Below are 24,576 nucleotides of genomic sequence, written 5' to 3' on the forward strand. Positions count from 1 at the left end.
TAATAGTTTTATTAAAAAAGTTTCGATGATCGATATTGTACAGGGTCTCCAAAATTTAGCGTCACATTTTTCAAACTTCAAAGTGTTTTATTTTTCTTATTTTAAATTGGGACCCCCGTATATTTTAATTTAGTTCGATGCAGAATTCAAAAACAAACATTTTTCGTATTACATGTCTGTCGCAATTCTTAACACTTCGAGAGTTGTTCGCGGAAAACCATTCCAATAGTAATTAAATTGATTAAAAAACTACGGTTGCTATGACAAACGAATTATTTATAGGACTTATTTTATAATTACAATTATCTTACAACCATTACACATCTAAAGTATGTGTTCGAAATTTTTTTTCGAATTTGTTCAAAGCCACCCTCGATTTTTTTATGAATTGCAGAAAGTTACAAGACCTTCCATAGTCGTCTTAATTTATGTCTTCAACAGAACGGAGGACATTTCGAACACATACTTTAGATGTGTAATGGTTGTAAGATAATTGTAATTATAAAATAAGTCCTATAAATAATTCGTTTGTCATAGCAACCGTAGTTTTTTAATCAATTTAATTACTATTGGAATGGTTTTCCGCGAACAACTCTCGAAGTGTTAAGAATTGCGACAGACATGTAATACGAAAAATGTTTGTTTTTGAATTCTGCATCGAACTAAATTAAAATATACGGGGGTCCCAATTTAAAATAAGAAAAATAAAACACTTTGAAGTTTGAAAAATGTGACGCTAAATTTTGGAGACCCTGTACAATATCGATCATCGAAACTTTTTTAATAAAACTATTAAACCATGCTTAATAAGCATCTTGAGTAGTTTCTTCACATAGACATTATCTCTATTTTTTATTATTTTTTCAAGCTAGAGGCGCAAATGTAATTTTTTTCAGTTTTTAATTTTTTTCGCCAGTATTATTTAACCGATCTCAACAAAATTTTAGGAATATGTAGACAATCATAGAAAGCATTTAAATTGTGAAAAAAAAATAGGGTGTTCCATTAAAAAAAAAGTTCGGTATCGTCACACTTTTTTGGGACACCCTGTATAATTAGAAATATTTTCCTGAAGTACGTCCTAAGACGCAGGTAAAGTATACAAAATATCGAAATCCTACTGTCAATGATAACCGAGCTATAGGAGACGGGAGGTGAAGTGCGCCACCCTGTATACAAGGTGGTTTTTTTTTGTATACTTACCATTGCTATCTCCGAAACGGTGAGAGTTACAACTTCGATTAAATTAGACTAAATTGGCTCCTCATGGAGCTGATTAAGGAAACCGCTGCAAAGTTGCCACATTTTCAGTAGTTTCCTAGATATTTGAAAAAGTATGAAAATGGTCCAAAACTTCAATCCCTCGTATTTCGTATACTATTTGTGACAGAAAAGAAGTTTAAATTACAAAGTTTCACAACATTGTACTCTCTACAAAACGACATATCGAATGTCATTGTACAACTTTTAGTAACTAAGTAATCGGTATCAACTTCATTATTTTAAATACGGACCTGGAATTTTTATTTCATATTTCGAAAGCGCTTTTTATTCCTGACAGACCCATGTATAATATGTTTACATTTATTAACGTTTTAACCCGCATAATTCATCATCAGACTATTTTTTATTTACCTTTTTAAACTACAATATATACTCTTTCTTATTAACCTATAATTGTCCTAAATGTTCAAAGTGTCTCCCTTTCGCACTTAGACATAACCGTACATTATTTATTAGTTTTTTCTGGATGCTTCTAAGTGTTCTGGGTGTAATGCTTTGAAATGCAAAGGTAATTTTATTTTTTAAATCGTCAATATTTTCTGGTGGGGTTTTATAAACTTTGTCTTAAATTATTCTCCAAATAGAAAAATCCATTGGAGTCATATCGGGAGAACGAGGTGGCCATAATATTGGGCCGTTATTTTCTATTCAGCGGTTAGGTTTAAATAAATCTAAAAATAACTTTATTTGACAAATAAATGTCAAACTTGTTAGAAAATCGTTTCCATAGTGACCTAGTACGTAGTGTAGTTTAAAAAGGTAAATAAAAAATAGTCTGATGATGAATTATGCGGGTTGAAACGTTAATAAATGTAAACATATTATACATGGGTCTGTCAGGAATAAAAAGCGCTTTCGAAATATGAAATAAAAATTACAGGTCCGTATTTAAAATAATGAAGTTGATACCGATTACTTAGTTACTAAAAGTTGTACAATGACGTTCGATATGTCGTTTTGTAGAGAGTAAAAAGTTGTGAAACTTTGTAATTTAAACTTCTTTTCTGTCACAAATAGTATACGAAATACGAGGGATTGAAGCTTTGGACCATTTTCATACTTTTTCAAATATCTAGGAAACTACTGAAAATGTGGCAACCTTGCAGCTGTTTCCTTAATCAGCTCCATAAGGAGCCAATTTAGTCTAATTTAATCGAAGTTGTAACTCTCACCGTTTCGGAGATAGCAATGGTAGGCACACCAAAAAAAAACACCCTGTATGTAAAGCTTGTTGTTTTCTGAAAATAAAAAAATATTTATGATTATTTTTTGTTTCGCATGATCAACAGTACTTATTGAGTAAAAAAAAAACACCAAAACACAAATTTAAAATTTAAAAATTATTGCTAATATCTTTTTTTCTAAATAGGGGTATCACATACCCCAGTGTACTTAACATGTAATATTTTCCCACCGTACCAACGCCGGGTTAAATACTACATCTAAGAGTAATAAAACAGTGTCGTACTCTGGCTAGAGAGTAATTATCGATTTATGACACCACCTGCTGTATTACAGCGGTACTGGTAGCACTTGGTCGGTACTTCCTCATGAATGCCGACAAAGCGCGGCTACACATCTCATCAACATTGACAAAGAGCGGCTGCACTTTCTCACCAGTGCCGACAAAGGGTGGTTAGACATCAATCATCAAATATCAATATTACATGAAGATAACGATTGCAAAAGCCTCTTAATTGATGAGAATACGTCTAACCAGGTTGCGACATACATGGGCGTCTTATAGGGGTATAGCACATCTCTTCACCTTAGGTCTAACAGAGTTAACTTAACTAAAATTCTGCTAAACCTTTAACTAACAATACTAACGCTATCACTATGTACAACTTAGTGATTTCTTAATTGTGCCTCGACCTTGTTTGAAAAAGGGAAGTTATTGTATACATATATATATTATATACAGGGTGTCCCACTAAGATGTTCGCGGAGGATAACTCAATAACTATTAAGCTTAGAGAAAAAGTGTAAAGACAAAACAGACTTTATTTTTTCAACACTACAAACTAAAAATATTTTCGTTTATACAGGGTTCAGCATAAAGCTTGTGCAATATGAAACTTCTTTATTTCAAATGGAACACTATGTATATTTTTGCACTTTTAGATTCCAGGCATTAAACTGATCAAATAACTATTAGATTTCCCTACACCTAAACCTAACCGTTATTGAGATATTTTAATTTAAAAGAAAAAAATTGTCAAAACACCATTCCATTAAAATGTAAAATTCTTAGCTGTTATCAAAGTTGGCTTTATGAAACTTTGTCGACATGTTAACTAGACATAATAGATTAGGTTGGCAGGAAAAGTTTTTATAAATATTATACAAGGTGCCCAAAAAAAATGTCGCATTTGAAAAACTTTGAAAGCAGAAAAGTCGATTATTTTAAATGAGACACCCTGTATATTTTTACATGTCTGGATACTAAATTTAATTCTGAATCGATTTCTATTAGGGATCCCTATGCCTAAAATTAACGGTTTTGCCATAATTTGCGTTTTTTTTATTATTGGCTAATAATATTCCGAAATATCTTAGTTGCCTTGGAAAAGTATGGCTCGTTTCCAGCGCTAACAAAAATTAAAGTAAAAAAAAAACAACAAAATTAATATATTAAGTATATTTTAACAAATGTTCTATATGTCCACCATTTTGTTGTGAGCAAATACGATACGAAATTCTTTTTAAAAATGAATCATGTACCATTTCTTAAAGTTTGCACATCAATCGTCTGGATTATAGTTCTAATTCTATTTTTCATATCTTCTTTTGTTGTAGAAACAGTTTTATACACTTCTTCTTTTACATATCCCCATAAAAAGAAATCCAATTTAGTTAGGTCAGGCGATCTAGCTGGCCAATTAATAGGTCCTCCCCTTCCTATCCATTTATTTTCAAAAATAGTATTTAAATATTCTCTTACTGAATGCCTAAAGTGTGGCGGAGCCCCATCTAATTGCAGCCACATGAGTCTAATTGTTTCTAATGGTAGTTCTTCTAAAGACTCCTCAAAACCATTTTGCAAAAATTGTAAAAATGTATCTCCATCAACAGAATTTTCGAAGAAATAGGGACCTATTATTTTAGTTCCAAGAATCCCCGCCCATACGTTCAATGTCCACCGATGTTGATGATTCAGGGGTAAAAAAAATGTGGATTTTCATTATTATAATAATGAAAATTATATTTATTTACAAATCCATTGCTGTGAAAAGTTGCTTCGTCGGTAAACAAAACCGTATTAAAGAAGTTCGGATTACGCTGATTCTCTTCTATGGCCCAATTACAAAAATTTAATCGATTAACAAAATCATTATTATTAAGCTCTTGAAATAACTGAATATGGTATGGATGAAACTTAAATTTTTTTTGCTATCTTATTTATGGTAGATTTGGAAATATCAGTTTCTAACTCCAGGCGCCGGCAAGAATTACGAGGGTTCTCAATTAAACTTTGAAGTACTAAAAGTTCGTTTTCTTTATTTGAAACGTTTTTTTTCCTCTGGTTATTCTTCATGTAATTAACATTTCCCGTTCTCTCATATCGTTCTTTGAGCTTCTTAAAAGTTGAAACATGAGGTAGTGATCGTTCGATGTTTGGAAATTTTTGCCGATATATCTTACTTGCTAATAAGCAATTTCCGTCACTAGCTCCAAGCGCATAGACCATTTGTATTGATTCATTTTTAGAAAAATTCATTTTTTTTAAGCAATAAATAATTACTAATCAACATATTAAGCTAAAAAAATCAACTAATTAACCAAAAGTTAAAGAAATGACAAATCAATATTTGTTTGCTTAAACTGAGATAGTCGTTTGTTAAATAATATAAAATGTCATTTATAGAAGCAGCCATATTTTTCCAAGGCAACTAAGATATTTCGGAATATTATTAGCCAATAATCAAAAAATCGCAAATTATGGCAAAACCGTTAATTTTAGGCATAGGGATCTCTAATAGAAATCAATTCAGAATTAAATTTAGTATCCAGACATGTAAAAATATACAGGGTGTCTCATTTAAAATAATCGACTTTTCTGCTTTCAAAGTTTTTCAAATGCGACATTTTTTTTTGGGCACCTTGTATAATATTTATAAAAACTTTTCCTGCCAACCTAATCTATTATGTCTGGTTAACATGTTGACAAAGTTTCATAAAGCCAACTTTGATAACAGCTAAGAATTTTACATTTTAATGGAATGGTGTTTTGGCAATTTTTTTCTTTTAAATCAAAATATCTCAATAACGGTTAGGTTTGGGTGTAGGGAAATCTAATAGTTATTTGATCAGTTTACTGCCTGGAATCTAAAAGTGCAAAAATGTACATAGTGTTTCAGTTGAAATAAAGAAGTTTGATATTGCACAAGCTTTATGCTGAACCCTGTATAAACGAAAATATTTTTAGTTTGTAGTGTTGAAAAAATAAAGTCTGTTTTGTCTTTACACTTTTTCTCTAAGCTTAATAGTTATTGAGTTATCTTCCGCGAACATCTTAGTGGGACATCCTGTATATACTATATACATATATATATTATATATATGTCGGGGTAATATTAGGAACGTTTTCCATGTTTAACGTTATAATATTTTAGAAAGCAAAAGTAGAAAGGCAAACTAACGAATTCACTACTACTCGACCGCCCTTCTGCCCTTCTATCTCTTAACTACCTGTTCCTTTCTTCTTCTTAACTTTCCCCGATCGGGTGGTCCTTAAGACCCAAAGGAAGTACCTGCTAGTCCCTGTTTCTCGTGGACAAATCCCACATGTGGGCACTTAATTATGTCGGTAGTAGTGACCTCGTTTGACAATGCTTTATCTTCAAGATGGCTTTGTCAGTCTGCCCCTCATCTATTATCGGTTCTAATGGTACAATTCTAACTTAAGGACTAATAAATCTCCGACACGGCCTTCCTGACATTTCATTCGTCCTCGGGTGATTCTAAAAATTCGAATAACGAAAAATCAGTTTAATTCGAATTATGATTTTTTTTTTTTTTTGTCAGACAAACCCCTTTCCAAAACACACCCCTTTTTTTTTTTACATCAACATAAAAGAGAGAGCAGATCCTTTGGTAATGTCCACTTGACTACTCATTCTGACACATAACTCCTTCACATTGCCTTCTACACACTACGCCGTAAACAACACCCAATTGTTGTTACTTGCAGCTATAGTTAGACATATGTAAGTTCACTTTAGTGTCTTCCAACCACAACGTCTCTTGCAACGTTTTATTCGCTAACGTCTCTTTTAACGTTTTACTCATTAACGTCTCTTTCAACGTTTTATTCGCTAACGTCTCTTTCAACGTTTTACTCATTAACGTCTCTTTCAACGTTTTATTCGCTAACGTCTCTTTCAACGTTTTACTTATTAACGTCTCTTTCAACGTTTTACTCACTAACGTCTCTTTCAACGTTTTACTCACTAACGTCTCTTTCAACGTTTTCGAGCTCCATATGAACATTACTTTCAGGCATCCTTCTCAAACTTTCATGTGCGTATTTGTATGTTCGAGTATTATTTAGCGACTTCAAAATATACCGATCGCCCTCCAATTCTTCAACTATAAGGAAGGGTCCTTTGAATTTTGGATCGAGTTTTGTTTGATGTCTTTCCTCGTTCTTGAGTAACACGTAATCCCCAACCTTGTACTTAATTACTTTAGCCCTTGTTCGGTCAAATCTTAACTTATCATAATCGGCCACTTCCTGCATAGCTCCTATTGCCCTATTCCTAAGTTTCTCAATGTTACAAGTTAAATTATCGTCGTCTACACTATCTACTACTAACCCCAACGGTCGAGCAACCCTTCCAACTAATAATTCTAAGGGAGTAGCCTTTATAGAACGATTGACCGTGCAATTCAAAGCCAACTGGATACCCTTCAGTGCATCTTGCCAAGATCTATCACTAGTTTCAACAGCTGTCATCATATTTTTAAGCGTACTCATAACCCTTTCTACTTGTCCATTAGCCCTACTAGTACCAGTTGCTATCAAATGTAATTTTATATTTTGTAGAAAACAAAATTCACGAAACTCCTTGTTCGCAAAACACCTTCCTTGGTCAGCAATTATTCGCACAGGTACACCAAACAAAGAAATAGCGAATTTTATGGCTTTGATAGAATTGCTAGAATCAATATTTAGGGTGTGATACAAAAGGGTGTATTTGGTAAAAGCATCTACTAAAACTATCACATATTCTTTCAAATCACTCTTCTCGCTTAATTTTCCCGTTATATCTACGTGAATAGTATGCCAGGGAATTGCTACCTTTGGGATAGGGTGAAGTTCTGACTGAATTTTACCTGAACTTGACTTTGACAATTTGCACGTGACACAGTTATCGACGAATTTACGAACATACTTCGCCATATGTTCAAACCAGTAATGTTCATAGATTTTGTCTAAAGTTTTGTCCCAGCCCAAATGCATAATTGATTCGTGTACCTGGTTAATTACAGACCATCTAAAAGCGCGAGGAACAATAAGCAGACACTTAGTCCTTCCGTTTCGTTGAATTTTCCTATGTAATATTCCAGCCCTCACCTCATATGTTTTCGCAACATTTTCAGGTAATTCATTATTTTGAATCTTAGCCACCAACGAGACTAGTTCTTCATCTTTGCGCTGTTCCGCTAACAACCAATTACTTGAGATTTTGGCAAGGTTTACCCGTTTTTCTACTACCCTACTATAAGACCTCTCCGAATGGTTCTGATTTATCGGAATTTGGTTTCGCGAAAAGAAATCGGCATGAGCCATTCGTTTTCCTTCTCTATATTCAATATTAAAATTATAGGCTTGCAAAAATGCCCACCACTTATGTACTCCAGGTGTTAAATCAAGCTTTTTTCGCGAAGATTTTAGTGAATTACAATCAGTAAATACTGTAAATCTTCGACCTTGCAAATAATGCCTGAAGTATTTAATAGCATTCACTACAGCTAGAGTCTCCAATTCATAGGAATGGTATTTAGATTCCGCGGCTGAGGTTCTTTTACTAAAATACTCTACAACTCGCGGTAGACTATCTACTTTTTGTATAAGTATTGCTCCATAACCCTCTGCACTAGCATCCGTATACAATTCAATAGGATATTGTGGATCGAATATCATCAAAACGGGCTCATTAGTCAATAATGAAATCACTTGTTTGCGAATAGACTCGTGTTCGGGCTTCCACTGAAAGACCTTTTTATACGAAGTCATCGGATAAAGAGATTTCATTATATGTGAAAATCTAGGAATAAATTTTCTAAAATATGAAGATAATCCGATGAATTGTCTTAACTGGGTAATGGTTTGTGGAGGTGGTAACGAAATTAATGCTTCAATTTTTCTCGCATTTGGTCGGACTTCGCCGTTGCTGACTTCATAACCGAGATATTGGACGGTACTTTTGAGGAAGGAACATTTCTTTATATTGAAAGAAAACCCGGCTTTTGTGAATCGTTCTAATACCGTTTTCATTAGCTCAATTGATTCATTCACAGTCGTTCCTAAAATCATGATATCATCTATGTACACTACGACGTATGAATATGCGAGCTCTCCCAAGGCGTTTATAACTGCTCGTTGAAAAACAGCTGGTGCATTTTTTAAGCCAAAAGGCATAGCTAACCACTCATACTGGCCCTCTGGAGTGACAAAAGCTGTTCGCTCAATTGAATCTTCATGCACAGGAATTTGATGAAATCCACTTGCCATGTCCAGACATGTAAAGTATTTTGAACCAGATAACCTAGCGATTTGATCAGAAATAAGCGGCAAGGGGAATTTATCAGAAACCGTATTTGTATTTAATTCGCGACAATCTACACATAAACGATGTGAGCCATCTTTCTTTTTGACGAGCAACATTGGACTTGAGAATGGGGCACAACTAGACCGAATCACATCTGCACCAAACAGTTCCTTAATTTTATCCCTAACTATTTGTTTCTCACCTGGACTAAGGCGATACGCCCTTCTTTGAACCGTTTTGTTCTAATCAATAAGCCGAATTTTCAACTCACCAGTTGAAACTCGCGTACGTGGAATTTGCCTAATAAAATAATCAGAAAATTCAGATAATACTCTCGTTAAAAGAGATCTTTCTTCGCCCACCACATCGGTTTCTATCATGTTCAAATTGAATTTGTCATCATTTTTTTCCGCTCTAGATGTATTAACAGTTAAAGATTTAAAAATATCGACTTTATCTTTTGTTATATTAACGTTAAAACCTTGGCTAAGAATTTCACGACCAATCATTATATTGTAGTTTAAATAAGCGTCTGGTATTACATAAAACAAAATCTCAATTAAGGTTCCGTTTATAGCAACTTCGGATAGGATTTGAATGGTACTAAACACAGTGGCATTACCTATGCCTTTCAATGTTACTACTTTATCGAATCTCTTACCAGCGAATTTACCAGCTGCCTTTTCTACAATCAATGAACAATCTGCCCCAGAATCAAAATAGAAATGGTACTTCTCACCCGAATGAGTCAAAATTCCAGTTGGTCCGGAGACATGGCAAACATTGATTCGCTTCACATTGGCCTCCTTCTTTCCAGAAGACGTTGATGCAGTCACTTCACGGTTAGCACATCTCGTTGAAATGTGTCCAACCTCGCCACATTTGAAGCAGGTTACTGAATCTTTATGTCTGAAGTCTGTCGATGTTCGCGTAGCTGAGCCACTCCTTTTTTGTCTTTTAAAACGACAATCGGCAATTTTATGGCCAAGTTTTCCACAGCGATGACACTTGACGTTCCATAATCTTGCTTTTTGAATCCAATTCTGCCGTAAGTTCTGGTATCTTCCTCTTTCCATACGAAAAGGCTTTCAATTCTTGTTGCAACTGCGTTCTTGTCGTAATTTTTGTGGTAAACAACGTACGTTCCAATCGACCATCGAACTTTGCAATATGAGCTAAAACTGTGGCTATTGCAATTTCTTCGGCCTTCATGGATTTCCATTTAGCCATTAGCGAATTCATCAAACGTGTACCGTATATCGATAAACATTCTCCTTCTTTCGGTTTACTGTTCAGGATAGCCGTTAACGTTGCAGCCGGTGTTTCAACGCCTTCAAAACGTTCGATGAATAGGTCCTTGAATTGCGACCAAGTGATACCCGAAAAACATATTTCAGGGAGCCATTGTGACGCACTTCCTTCCAAGGCCTTACTAAGTGCGATAATTAGTTCGCTTCCTTCCAATGGATTTTCGCCCATACACATATCCGCTGCTGCACACCAGGATAATGGGTCGGCTTCAGATTTTTCCGGGTTAAACTTGGGTAGAGTCACACTCATATTGTTTTTCGCGGGTTGCGCGGCTTTCATTGCGTTAATTAACTGCAACGTATTTTCTCTTTGTATGTCCAATAAGCTACGCCACTGTTCTTGTGAAATCACTAATTGCGCATCCGATCCCACTTCTGATGTCGGGGTAATATTAGGAACGTTTTCCATGTTTAACGTTATAATATTTTAGAAAGCAAAAGTAGAAAGGCAAACTAACGAATTCACTACTACTCGACCGCCCTTCTGCCCTTCTATCTCTTAACTACCTGTTCCTTTCTTCTTCTTAACTTTCCCCGATCGGGTGGTCCTTAAGACCCAAAGGAAGTACCTGCTAGTCCCTGTTTCTCGTGGACAAATCCCACATGTGGGCACTTAATTATGTCGGTAGTAGTGACCTCGTTTGACAATGCTTTATCTTCAAGATGGCTTTGTCAGTCTGCCCCTCATCTATTATCGGTTCTAATGGTACAATTCTAACTTAAGGACTAATAAATCTCCGACATATATATATACAAGGTGTTTCTGAACGTAGTACCATAAATTCAACTACGTATTCTAGGTCCTAAAACATGACGAAAACTTCATATAAACCTATATCGAAAAACGCTTCGTTTTCGAAATACAGGGTGTGAAAAGTTGGTTTATGATTATGGTTTTTTATAAATATTTTCGAAACTATTCGAGATTAAGTAATGAAATTTTATACCTTATTGCAACTTTTTGTGCTCTTTCTGAATTTTTAGAAGGAAATTGCTACATTTTAGCAGGGGCGGATAGCACGGGGGGGTAGTGCTTAAAAAGTGTCTATACTTTTTTGTACTTTATTTTATTGGCGATTTTATAAGAAAAATATTAAATTTGAAGATTTTTACACAAAAAAGGTACTCTTGTTGAAAATCAAAATATTCAACAGTTTTCGAGAAAATTGAGATTTAATAAATCGGTGGATGGTACGATTCATAAACATCAAATTTAAAACTGCGTTGGCTTTGAAATGAAACATTAAATGTATTTGACATTTTCGTACATCGAAGAATAATAAACTATAAATATTACAATTAAAACCCAGTTAACACATTCTCAAAGTATCCACCGTTGGCCTGTACACATGCTCGCAGCCTTTTCTGCAAAGAAAACATTGTTCTCGGTTGATGAAGTAATTGTTGGAAAGCCTGTTGAACACGGTATTGTAGATCTTCTAGGGTCTCTACTGGAGTAGAGTACACATTACTTTTTAATTGTCCCCAGACGGTAAAATCAAGTGGGTTTAAGTCTGGGGACCTAGGAGGCCAATGAATGGGTGCATCAATGCCACGACCGATCCATCTGTTGGGAAAATGAGTATGCAGCCATTGCCTAGGCTCTCTACCATAGTGAGGAGGAGCTCCATCATGCATAAACCAAAGTCTTCGCCTTGTTTCAAGGGGAATATCTTCAAGGAACTCAAAAAAATCATTCCGCAGGAATGCGCAGTACCTATTTGCATTTAAATTTTCCGAAAAAAAATGGTAGCCAATAATTCTATTACTTAAAGTTGAAGCCCAAACATTAATTTTAAAAGAATGCTGGTAATGCGTAACTCTGGTTGCTTTGGGATTTTCTTCTGCCCAAATATGTGAATTGTGCGTGTTAAAAATACCAGCCCGTGTGAAAGTAGCCTCATCTGTGAATATGATCCTTGACATAAAAGTTGGGTCATTGTCATTTTGGGCTAATAACCATTCAGAAAATTCTAGTCGAGGACCGAAATCGTCTGGAAGAAGTTCTTGTACCTGGCGCAGATGAAACGGGTGAAGTTGTTGTTCTTTGACAATTCTCCATGCTACTGCAGGTGAAATATTTGTTTGCAGTGCTACTCGTCTAATACTAATTGCGGGATTATTTTGCAAAATTTCTAAAATTTCTTCCTCCTTCCTAGCTGTTCTCACTGTACGCCTTCGTCCAATATTACTTCCTTTGGGTTTGATGAACCCAGTTTCACGACAACGCCTTTCAACTGCTAAAATTGTTCGTCGATTTGGACAGTTCCGATTAGGAAACTTTTCCGCATATCGTCGGACAGTTTCTTGACTATTTCCATAGCACTCACCTAATGTTAACAACATATCTGTGTACTCTGCATTAGAAAAAGTATTCATTTTCTTTAACAATAGTTGAAATAACAAAATGTTCGGGAACGAAAAACCACTAAACTTTATTAATAAATGTTGTTATGTACGCAGGTGTGAAACAAATTTTTCAGTTTCATTTCAAAGCCAACGCAGTTTTAAATTTGATGTTTATGAATCGTACCATCCACCGATTTATTAAATCTCAATTTTCTCGAAAACTGTTGAATATTTTGATTTTCAACAAGAGTACCTTTTTTGTGTAAAAATCTTCAAATTTAATATTTTTCTTATAAAATCGCCAATAAAATAAAGTACAAAAAAGTATAGACACTTTTTAAGCACTACCCCCCCGTGCTATCCGCCCCTGCTAAAATGTAGCAATTTCCTTCTAAAAATTCAGAAAGAGCACAAAAAGTTGCAATAAGGTATAAAATTTCATTACTTAATCTCGAATAGTTTCGAAAATATTTATAAAAAACCATAATCATAAACCAACTTTTCACACCCTGTATTTCGAAAACAAAGCGTTTTTCGATATAGGTTTATATGAAGTTTTCGTCATGTTTTCGGACCTAGAATACGTAGCTGAATTTATGGTACTACGTTCAGAAACACCTTGTATATACATATATACAGTAGTGGCCATAAGTATGGAAACTTTAAATATTCCCACAGATTATCTTTCTGTGTTACTTTTATAAGATTGTCTTCATAGTATTGTTAGATAAAAATGTACGCTATAAAAATATACAATAGGGGACGCTCTGAGATATTCTCAAAAAATAATCATCAGGAATGAAAATTTTAAGGTGGACAAAAGTATGGAAACCTATACATTTTATTTAAATAACTAAAGCAAAATAACATTTATTTCGATTTTTATTTAATATTTGGTGGCATAGCCATTTGCTTTAATAACAGCACGACATCTCTCGTTCATAGAACAAACTAGTTTTTTACATGTTTCCACGGAAATTAATTTCCACTCTCGCTCTATAATACTAAACAAATGATTGACATTGTGAATTTTTTCTTTTCTAATTTGTCTTCCCAGATGTTCCCAAAGATGTTCGATCGGATTCAGGTCCGGACTCTGGGAAGGCCATTCCATTTTCGGCACACAGTTTACTTCAAACCAATTTTTAACGAGCTTAGATGTGTGCTTTGGATCGTTATCTTGTTGGAAACTCCAAGATAACGGCATTTCCCACTCAGCAAACGGAAGCATATGGTTTACCAATATATCTTTATAAGCGAATCGGTCCATTATGCCGTTTATTTTAATTAATGGACCAACGCCAGACGCCGAAAAACATCCCCACACCATGACGCTTCCACCGCCGTGTTTCACAGTCAGCAACTGGTATTTAGGGTTGAATCTTTCATTCTTGGGACGTCTAATGTATCGAATACCATCACTTCCGAACAGCTGAAATTTGCTTTCATCGCTCCACAAGATGGTTTTCCATTTTTCTGGCGACCAGTTGATGTGCTCCCAAGCGAATGAAAATCGCGCCTTCTTATTTTTTTTTTAAATAAGCGGTTTCTTTACAGGAACCCTACCAAATAAACCTTCATTCACTAAAATTCTCCGCACTGTTCTATTTGGAACCACGATGTTTTGTTCTTCGGCAAGGCGCCTTGAAATATCCACCGAAGTCAACTGTGGGTTTTTCTCCGACATCCTTTTTATTAATTTTACAGTACTTTTGGAATATTTTTTGGGCCTACCCGGTCGTGGAGCATTGCTTGTTCTTTGACGTTCATGGAAGCGTTTTAATATTTTGGAGATAGTGCCTTTGGGGATATTTAAAGTACTAGAAATATCGCACTGCCTGTTCCCATTTCTATATAGTTCAACAATACGCTGTTTTACTTCTTCAGACAAATGGCGTTTTGGCATCGTTACTACTATGAACTTTATCAGATACTATGCAAAATTCTATAAATTTATCAATTATTTGCGATTTTTATCAACAAATGAAAAAAGTTTCCACACTTTTGTCCGCAGCAAATTTATTTTTTTATCTGCATTCTAAGGGCAATACCAATATACCGAGGATATCGATAAAGTAAAAATTGTTGAATCTATTGTATATGTTCGATTTCAATTTATACCCGGTAGTTAAGGAAAAATGCAATATTAAAGAAGTTTCCATACTTATGGCCACTACTGTATATTATATATATATATGTCGGAGTAACTTGCGAAGTATTCTCCATTGTTTTTGTATTTTGTATATTGCTTTTTTTTATTAACAGAAAAAGAAAGATAGAAGAGACAGACAAACCAGTTCACTATTCCACGACCGCTCTTCTTCCCATCAATCAATTAACTGCCCGTTCTTTTCCCTCTTGTCTTAACTTTCCCAGTTCTGGTGAGTCCTTCAGAACCGTGGGAAAAGTACCTGCTAGTCCCTATTACAAAGGAACCAATAGTTTAGTGTCACCCAAATAATTAGCACACATGGCCACTTAAGCGCGCCGTGGCAATAGTGACCTCGTTCGACAGTGCTTTGTCTTCAGATGGCCCTGTCAGCCTGCTCTTCATCTTATTGTCTATCCTAATGTTACTTTTACACATCTTAAAAACTAATAAATCTCCGACATATATAATTTTAATATATACAGGGTGGGTCAATGAAAACGAAACAAAGCCAATTTCTCATATTGACCACTTAAAAAAAAATCGTTGAGACCCTTCGATTTTTATTTTGAGGAGGGTAATCTTTTGCGCCCATTGGCAACCTTGCCACTTTCAACTATTTGGCGGGAGAAGGTGCAACTTTTAAACCTTAAATGGGATTAATTATATTTTTTCAAAATATCTTCATATTTTATTTATTCAACTTTTTTTAATATAAAACATTTTATTTGTTGTAATTAATATTATAACAAGAATTATTAATCTGATATTTTTGTAGCCATGGAAACCAATCCAAGGCATATCCTGACCGAACTTTCTTTTATGTCATGTTGTTAATTAAAATTAAATAAAACCTCATTTCGCGTGAAAGGGTTAAAGATAGGTATAGGACATCTTAGTATCACTTGAAAGGGTATTAAATAGTGGTTCTAATGAATACATAAAAATGTATATCTTCCATTTAAAATAAGCAAGATATACTAAATCATAAGTGGGCAAGATGTAATCAATGTTTTTGCTCATCCTGTATATCAAAATACAAAAGAATGATTTTTAATTTGAAGAAGAGTTTGTTGTTAAAACGTGCCGCTCAAAAACGGTAATTAAGTAATCCATTTAACTTAGAAAAAAAAATGATTTCATGACCCTTGCATTTTTACAATTTGTTCAATTTCTCAAGAAGTATTTGTTTTAGACCTATGGATTATTATACAAACTAGTATTATTTTCTTCTTCTAATTTCAAATATGTAAAAAGATATAGGGTATTAGGTTTAAAAAAACGTAAGTTTTCATTGTATCTTTTTTTTGCGTACTCTGTATAAATAAGCATATTTTTAAAATGTGCCTTATAAGGTCCCACATATAAGTGTAAAAACAATTTTTCATCAAAACCAGTAATAAAGTCGTAGTTGTTCGAGGCGCTCTTATTGGACCACCCTGTATACAGGGTGTTTAATAAATATACCGAAAAACTTTCAGGGGTTGTAGAGCTCATAAAAACAAATATTTAGAACAAATAAAGTTAGATCCGAAATCGCTTCGTTTCCAAGATACAGGGTGTTTAATTCCTTTTTTTTTAAATATTTTTTTAATATTTGACAAACGGTTTGAGATGCGGACATGAAATTCGGGACATGCTATCGCGGGATAAATGTGCATGTTCTGGAGTATGCAGACCATTTCCACCTACACCAGTGGCGTCCGTGCGGCCATTCAATGAGATGTTTTTAACTAAAAAAATGGCACGCCACCGACTTTTTTTAATATAAATATTTTTTTCTTAATATTCCATCAATTCTGAACAAAAAAGGTCTCTTAGTGTTTTGTTGCCAGAGTGGCCGTTTTCGAGAAAAAAATTATTTCTCATTCATGTGCCTAGCAAAAAACCGGTGTAAGTTTCCAAGTGTGATTTTTTTAAAGAGAAATGATCATTAATTATTTCTGTTAAACTTTAAAACACCCTGTATATGTATACAGAAAGGTTAAAGCGATCTGACTAACGAATCCCACATTACTGATGTCCTATTGTCTTTAGTTTCGATTCTAATAAGTTTTTACGACAATGGTTTTATGCTTTTATTTTCATCCTCCATTTTAGTCAGAGTGTCTGCATCGTTTGCTGTATGGATTGGTGCTCTTGTGTGCTAGACTCAACTCTGTTTTTGTATAGCTTGGACATATGAGGTCCCTTTAATTCTGAATTTTGATACAAAGCTATATGTTTGTGCTTGTTTGGTATTGAGTTTTTGCTGTCTTTTTTTTGTAGTTCTTTAACTACTATACATGCCATGTAGCTAGATGGATGGTTTTCATCGCCATTGACGCACTTTGGTATGCTATTGGTTGACATTATGCAATTTGCTGTTAGGTGCTTGCCTGCACATTTGACGCATTTAAGAGCATTTTTGCAGTAATACTGGGTATGATTAAATCTTTGGCATATGTGGAATTACTTTATTAGTCTTAATGGTTTCTATTCTGACTTTCATATACGTTATATATTGTATAGTGAATATTCTTTTAATATCTTCCTTATTGTTGAATGTTGCCATAAATAAGGACAGTCCTTTAAAATTTTTCTTACCGTTTATTATTGTTATCTTCAGCTTGTTAGGTACATCTAGGATTTTAAATCCTTTTACTTGTAATTCTTCTTTTATCTCGTTAGGATCACATGTAGGGTGTAAATTTTTTATCATTACTCCGATAGGCCTCGTCTGTTTATTTTCGTAGCAGTGTCAATTTAAGTCTACATTTTGATTCATTAAACCTGTTATGGCTATATAATCTCGTTCCGTCTGAACATTAATTTTTATTTGTCCATTGTTGAGCATATTGGTTTGGTAATTTATGTCGATTTCTTTTAGTTTGTTGATTAAATTCCAATAGCTTTGTACATTATTAACCACAATTGGGGGTGGCTTAGCTATTTTTGTTTCCTTTTTAAATGGAGGAGTAGTTGAAGAATTTTCTTTTGGATTACCCTTGAATTTTCGCTTTTTGTTTTTGAGTAATAACCAAGCTGTTTGTTTATTAATAAAAATTTCTTCTTCTTTATTTTTTGAACTATAAGATTTTCTTGGTTGTAAATCATCTATGATTTTTTGCAGGTTTATAATTTTATTATCTTTTTCTTCAATTATTTTTTGTAGTTTCCTACCCTTTAGTCGCATAATATTTATTTGCTGTTTTAATGTTATGATTTCTGCTTGCATGATAGCAAAGTTATGTTTCATTGCTTGCATTACTATCGCAGCTGTTCCTGGTGGGTTATGATGCATTGTCGTTGCAATGTTCAACATCAATTGTTATGGTAACATTTTGCTCACGATTATTTATAGTCTTATCAGACCATATATCACCTCGCGCGCAGGATGATGGTTTGTTTATTTTGCTTTTTTGTACTACACTCACTCTTATCTTAGCGGCCGGAACACATTTTCAGCAATATAAAAACATAAACTGCAAAACGTCCCTCTTTCAACGGAACGGCGGAAACATTAGTCGCATAGCGTCCCGCTTCCAACAACATTAAAAAAATACACCAACTCTTTGATAGGACATCGGGCCATAATCTAATCATATCCTTAGCCACAACTCGCTTTCGGTTTGACGCAAAGCTTTTCAGTTCATATTTTTCGTTAGGGAGAACCTAAGTTATTTCGAAGGGTCTTTCGTATCTGTTATCTCGTTTTGACAAATGGCTATTGCCCGAAGGGTGATAAACATAGTCACCTATTGCGAATATCTTATTTGACCTTCTTTTCCTGTTAAACAGATCTTTCACCGAATCCGTTTGTTTCCTCATACGTTCGTATACCAACTCTTGATCACTTAATAAATTATTGAGGATATCCTTTAATGAAGTAGGTTCTGTCAATGTTTTTATATCGGGACTACTACCTTCAACCCCCATTAATAAATATACTGGCGAAAATCCAGTTGTCTTTTGTACCGTGGTATTTAGGGTATTTTGAAATTTTTGAATTACATTCGGCCATTCTGCTTTATTAGTTATTTTTGTTCTAAGCAGAGTAATAACTGTTCGTACATAACGTTCCACCTGTCCATTGCCTCGTGGAGCATTTTTAGCCGCAAAATGTTATTGGATATCCAGCTCCGAAAGTAAATTTTTAATTAGTTTAATAATTTAATTTAATAGTTTGTCAGTAAAATTTGTGCCCCTATGGAATATTAATCTTCGCGTAATATCAAACATATTTAAAACAACGCCATAGCACTGCATATTTCAGCACCTGACAAGCTCTTGAGTGGCGCTAAAAATAAAAATTTAGTAAAAGAGTCAACCAAAAGTAATAACTGTTTATAACTGTCAGCAGAAGCTGGGAATAGACCTACACAGTCGGCATGAACTGTGTGAAATGGTATTGGCTTCTTATTGATAGGGTGGTAAATGAGCCTTTTTAGGACCAATATAATTTTTGCTAACAATGCACTTGAAATAATGATTGCAATAATTTCTTACAAACTTTGCCATCCCAGGAAACCAAAAGTAATGATTTATTTTAGCCAAAGTCTTGTCAGAGCCGATGTGACATTATTCGTCATGAAATGATCCTAGTAATCCTCATCGACTATCTTTGGTTATGAAATTGCGGTAAATAGGTGGGATCTGATCGGGGTTAATTTTCCTAAACAATAATTCGTTTTGACAAAAATAATCTGTCGTGAGTTTCCGGTAAAATTTGGATATCACGAAAACCACTTAGAACGTTACTTTTTTTTCCGTAATCTACTCGCTTAGTAGTTCACCAATATGTTTTTTTTTTTTGGTGCGGAAATGCTTTGTTCAAAAGTTTGCTTTTCCACATTAATTTCAATACTTGACTCTCTTACGGGACCGTGGAGCGAACAGGGGTGCTGGGTGGAATAAATAAAAATAAATTGAGGTAAGTTGAGGTAAGCTGAAGTAAGTTGAGGTAAGTTTAGGTAAATTTAGGTAAGTATATAGCAAAATAAACTTAGTTTTTTTGGATTAATCTATTTATTAACGGAAATCACCATATTCCAAACGAATTATATTTAATAAAGCTTCCATTGCGTCGATATTGATTTTCCGACAATAGCGACGCCAGAGTTCTTCACACAGAACATCAGCGAATTGACTTTCCGGTATAGATCGTCCTTTCAATTTTCGCTTCAATACGTTCCACTGAGATTCTATCCTTGGTGTATGTGTCCCATCCTCAGCAACAAACTCTTTGCTGTGATTTACCGTACGATGACTGTAGCCCAAATTCTTAAGTCCATCATACGCCTTCCAACAATCAGTCCACACATCGGATCCTTCAACTACATGTTTCTGAATGATGGGCAGCAGAACCTCTGCACTACGCTTGTTGTCAGGACATAGTACACAACGCAAATCTTCTGATCCTTCCGCTATTATGCCTAGAACCCAATGCCCATTAAGAATCCTTCCCCTGTTATATTTCCTATGACCAAACATAGACTCGTCAATCTAAAATGTAATACTATTTATTTACCAATGTATTTATGTAAAATTGAATCATAAAGAGATTCTGGAACTAACCCGAACTAACCTGAACTACAACACCTTGACCTCCAGTTTTAAGCATTTGTTCCTGCATTTTGGAGAAAGCTTCTGTTACCATTTATTTTGCTATATACTTACCTAAATTTACCTAAACTTACCTCAACTTACCTCAATTTATTTTTATTTATTCCACCCAGCACGTTCGCTCCACCGTCCCGTAAGAGAGTCAAGTATTGAAATAAATGTGGAAAAGCAAACTTTTGAACAGAGCATTTCCGCACCAAAAAAAAAACATATTGGTGAACTACTAAGCGAGTAGATTACGGAAAAAAAAGTAACGTTCTAAGTGGTTTCCGTGATATCCAAGTTGATCCAATTCCTTGATGAAACGATCGTTTCAGACCGATTTCACTCGTTTCTGCCTGTTTTAGTCATTTTGGCACATTTTCATCAATTTGGTGCAGTTTCAAGCAAAAATAGACAGATTTGGCCGAAATAAGCCAAGTCGGTCGATTTGAGCAAATTCCGTGATGAAACGATCGTTTCTGACCGATTTCGCTAATTTCTGCCTGTTTTAGTCATTTTGGCACGTTTTCATCAATTTGGTTCTATTTAAAGTAAAAATAGACAGATTTGACCGAAATAAGCCAAATCGGTTGATTTGAGCAAAATCTGTCATGAAACGATCGTTTCTGACCGATTTCGCTCGTTTCTGCCTGTTTTCGTCATTTTGGCACGTTTTCATCAATCTGGTGCAATTTGAATCAATTTTTACCAGATTTGGCGAAATAAACCCAAATCGGTCGATTTGAGCAAATTCCGTAATGAAACGATCGTTTCTGACCGATTTCACTCGTTTCTGGCTGTTTTAGTCATTTTGTCACGTTTTCACCAATCTGGAGCAATTTCAATCAATTTTACCAGATTTGGCCAGTTAACAACTCGTAACGTTGTTCTTTATTTTAAAAAAAACCTTTATTTCTTACAACTGACTTCTAACTTTAATGGTAACATCAGTATGAATATTAGATATTAATTAATTCTAATCTAGAACATTTTCTTATTTATATGAAAATAGTTACATTGTCAGCAAGATTTACGGCGTAATTTATTATATGGTAACTTATATGTTGCTATAATGTAACTCCTTTCCCCTAAGTTTCAACTTCTATGCTTGTCTTTGAAGTTGAATGGCTTCTGGTTCCGGTCTGGTTGAACCATTGTTGACAGCCGATCAAGCTGATCGTCGTTCTGTCTGTTATCTTGATCGGAAGTATTTCTATTGTTTGTTTCATTTTGCAGACTCTCATTGAATTTTTCCATGTACTCTACTAAATTTACAAATCCATCTGTTTCTTTTGTGTGCAACTCAATTCTACTTAAAGCATCAGCATTTGTGTTTAAATTTCCTTTTTTATATATAAATCTATAATCAAATTCTTCTAATTTAATGCGCCATCTCAAGAGTTTGGATGATTTATTATTATTTATTATATATATTTATTATTGCATTACATTTAGGTATAGGAAAGTATAATGGTTTTCGATCGGTAATATTTCAATCTGAAACTTGGATGTTCCATTTAAATTAAGCAAGTTAATACCCTTGAAAGTAAATACATTTTCCAATTTATTTTTTGCACACACTGTATAAGATATCTAAATTTTCATGACTATGGCATGAAATATGCCTCATGTCTGAGGCTTGATGTGAATTTCGACTTATTCCAGTTTAAACTTTCTTTAAAGCAAAATTTTTAAATTTGCATTACATTTTTACAAAATTTCAATTATTTCAAAATCCTTAAGGTTTAGAGTAGGTAAACCTTAATCAAACTTACATTTATTTTTCTCAAGGAACCTAAAACGTTACTAATATATTGAGTGTTCCATTTAAAAAAACATAACTTTGATATTTTTCACTTATTTACAACCCCCTGTATAAAAGTAAAATAATTTTAGAGTGTACCTTTATATGAGTTCTACACATCGCAAAAAAGAAAAATTCGAAATATTGAATACTTTAGCCACAATATTCCGTGTAGCATGACTTGAATAACCCTGTATATTAAGTCATAATCAATAATTTTTGCAAGAGAACGATTTTAATATTTTTTTCATGCTTGGGCGAACGTAATGAATGGGTCTTCCTGTCTAGGCTTTCGACAACATGAGATGTATTAGGTTATTAACCCTAGAATACGGGACTCTTTACCCTGAACGTAAACACGGGATTATCGTAAATTTTACGACGCCATGAATATTTATATTTAATTCTGTTTCTCAAGTTATTAAGAAACGGCAAATATAACGAATATATTATTTGTAATTCAAACAAACTTGTAACATTACAAAATGAATATTATTTTTTAACTTTCAGTGCATTTTTTACAAATATTTCCGCGGTGTTCCCCACATATTGGCTGTTTGCAGTCTTTGCAATAATTAGTGGTCATTCGTCTTTTTTGGCTAGGACAATAGAAACATGTTTTTCTTTTTTTTTCTTGAGGGTTGTTGGCGTCTTCTTCTGGCCCTAAATCAAGAATTGATGCTATATCTTGGCGAAGATTTCGACGTAAAGTCGAGCTATTATATCGTTGTAGCATCCATGACTTAGCCAGACACTGGCTTAAATTGATCATATACTGGTATCTGGACAGAGGTTTTTTACCAGTTTTTAATATATTGAATGTGTAAATGACATAAGAGTTTATGCTACTCATATTTATCATGCCATAAAATACACATAAAGGCCATCTCCGTGTTTTTCTACTTGAACTCATATTGGAACACATTTGATCAAATGTGTCCACACTTCCCTTTGTTTGGTTATAATTATGAATAATTGCTGGTCTACCAGTTGGTTTCATGACTTCTGCTCCCTCATGCATTGTTGAGAGTAACAGAACTATTTTGTTTTTTCGTGGCATATAAGATAGTAGTGTCTTTTTCTTGTCGAAGCAAAACATTGACGTATTTGGGATTCGACTTTTTACATTCAATAACTCATTTGGAATTTCCCTTTTATTTTTGCGTATAGTTCCTATCATTGTTAATTTGTAGGGATCTTGTAGTAGCTGGTCAGCGAGCGAAACTGATGTGAACCAATTGTCCATGGTAATATTGCGATTTGTACCGTGAACCGACTTCGTTAATTCTTTTACATAAAACTCGGATAGTGGTAAACCATTTGTCGGTGTTTTTTTTCCCAAATAAGGGCTTGCATCTAAAATGTATTTGGTTGAAGAATCGCACACCATTACAATTTTCACTCCATACTTCCCTGGTTTATTAGGAATGTACATCCTAAATGGACAACGTCCCCGAAAAGCTAGGAGTTGTTCGTCAATGGTGAGGTATGAAGACGGAGTATATGACGTTTTACATGTTTCAATCAAAATGTCCCAAATCTCTCGGATATGTGCAAATGGATCATTTAGTTTTCTCTCTTGTCTAGTTTCTTTAGCATCGAACCTTAGGCAATTTAGCAGGAAATAAAATCGGTCATAACTCATGCATGCTCTATAAAAAGTACCCGAAATAGTGATATCAAACATATGCTTTACTGATAAATGATTATCTTTCTTTGCAGCAGACAGGACTAAAATACCGAACATAGCTTTTAGTTCATCTTTTGTCGTTTGGGAGACATTCTGGTGGCCGCTGAACTTTTCCGATTGTATGGCGATTTGTGCATTTGTATGTTCCAAAATAATATTTAAAATTTTGTCCGAAAAGAAATGAAGAAAGTATTCGTCCAAAGTAGAACAGTCCCTTGCTGCGCCTTTAGGACCGGATATAAAATGTACAATATTTCTCGCAGCTGTTCTTTTGGACTTTTTGGGTATTTGTGTGGACCACTTATGGCCATTCTTCCCTTTTAGATTCATATTTTCGAAACTGGCAATATGTTTTGAACGGGTACGCAATTGTGATAAGGGAATATCATCCTCATCTAATTCGTCCATTATTTCTCCAGTTTGATCGGGAATATTATCTTGTTGATTGGTATAAGAAGCCAAATTTTCATCATATTCATTATCGGTATCGGAACCAATTGACGCAGCTTCCAAAATGTTCTCTTCCCACTCACTTCCCCTGTCCTCATAGGACTCTGGATCACTTTCATTTCCAGTCAATATACGTGCCGCTTCATCCTCTAATTCCTTTTGCTTCAAAAATTTTA

The 24,576-nt window shown here is 34.4% G+C and overlaps 1 protein-coding gene across 1 annotated transcript; it reads right to left on the reverse strand.

Annotated features, from left to right (window-relative positions):
* Nucleotides 1-22,842: 22,842 nt before the first annotated feature.
* LOC136416512 (piggyBac transposable element-derived protein 4-like) lies at nt 22,843-24,358 on the reverse strand. Its single transcript, XM_066401704.1, has 2 exons — nt 23,387-24,358; nt 22,843-22,923 (listed from the first exon to the last, which is right to left on the reverse strand). Exons 1-2 carry the CDS (start codon nt 24,356-24,358, stop codon nt 22,843-22,845), a joined length of 1,053 nt encoding a protein of 350 aa, XP_066257801.1.
* Between the last annotated feature and the right edge of the window lie 218 nt (nt 24,359-24,576).

This window comes from Euwallacea similis, chromosome 23 (genome assembly GCF_039881205.1).
Source record: "Euwallacea similis isolate ESF13 chromosome 23, ESF131.1, whole genome shotgun sequence".
Classification (NCBI taxonomy): Eukaryota; Metazoa; Arthropoda; class Insecta; order Coleoptera; family Curculionidae; genus Euwallacea; species Euwallacea similis.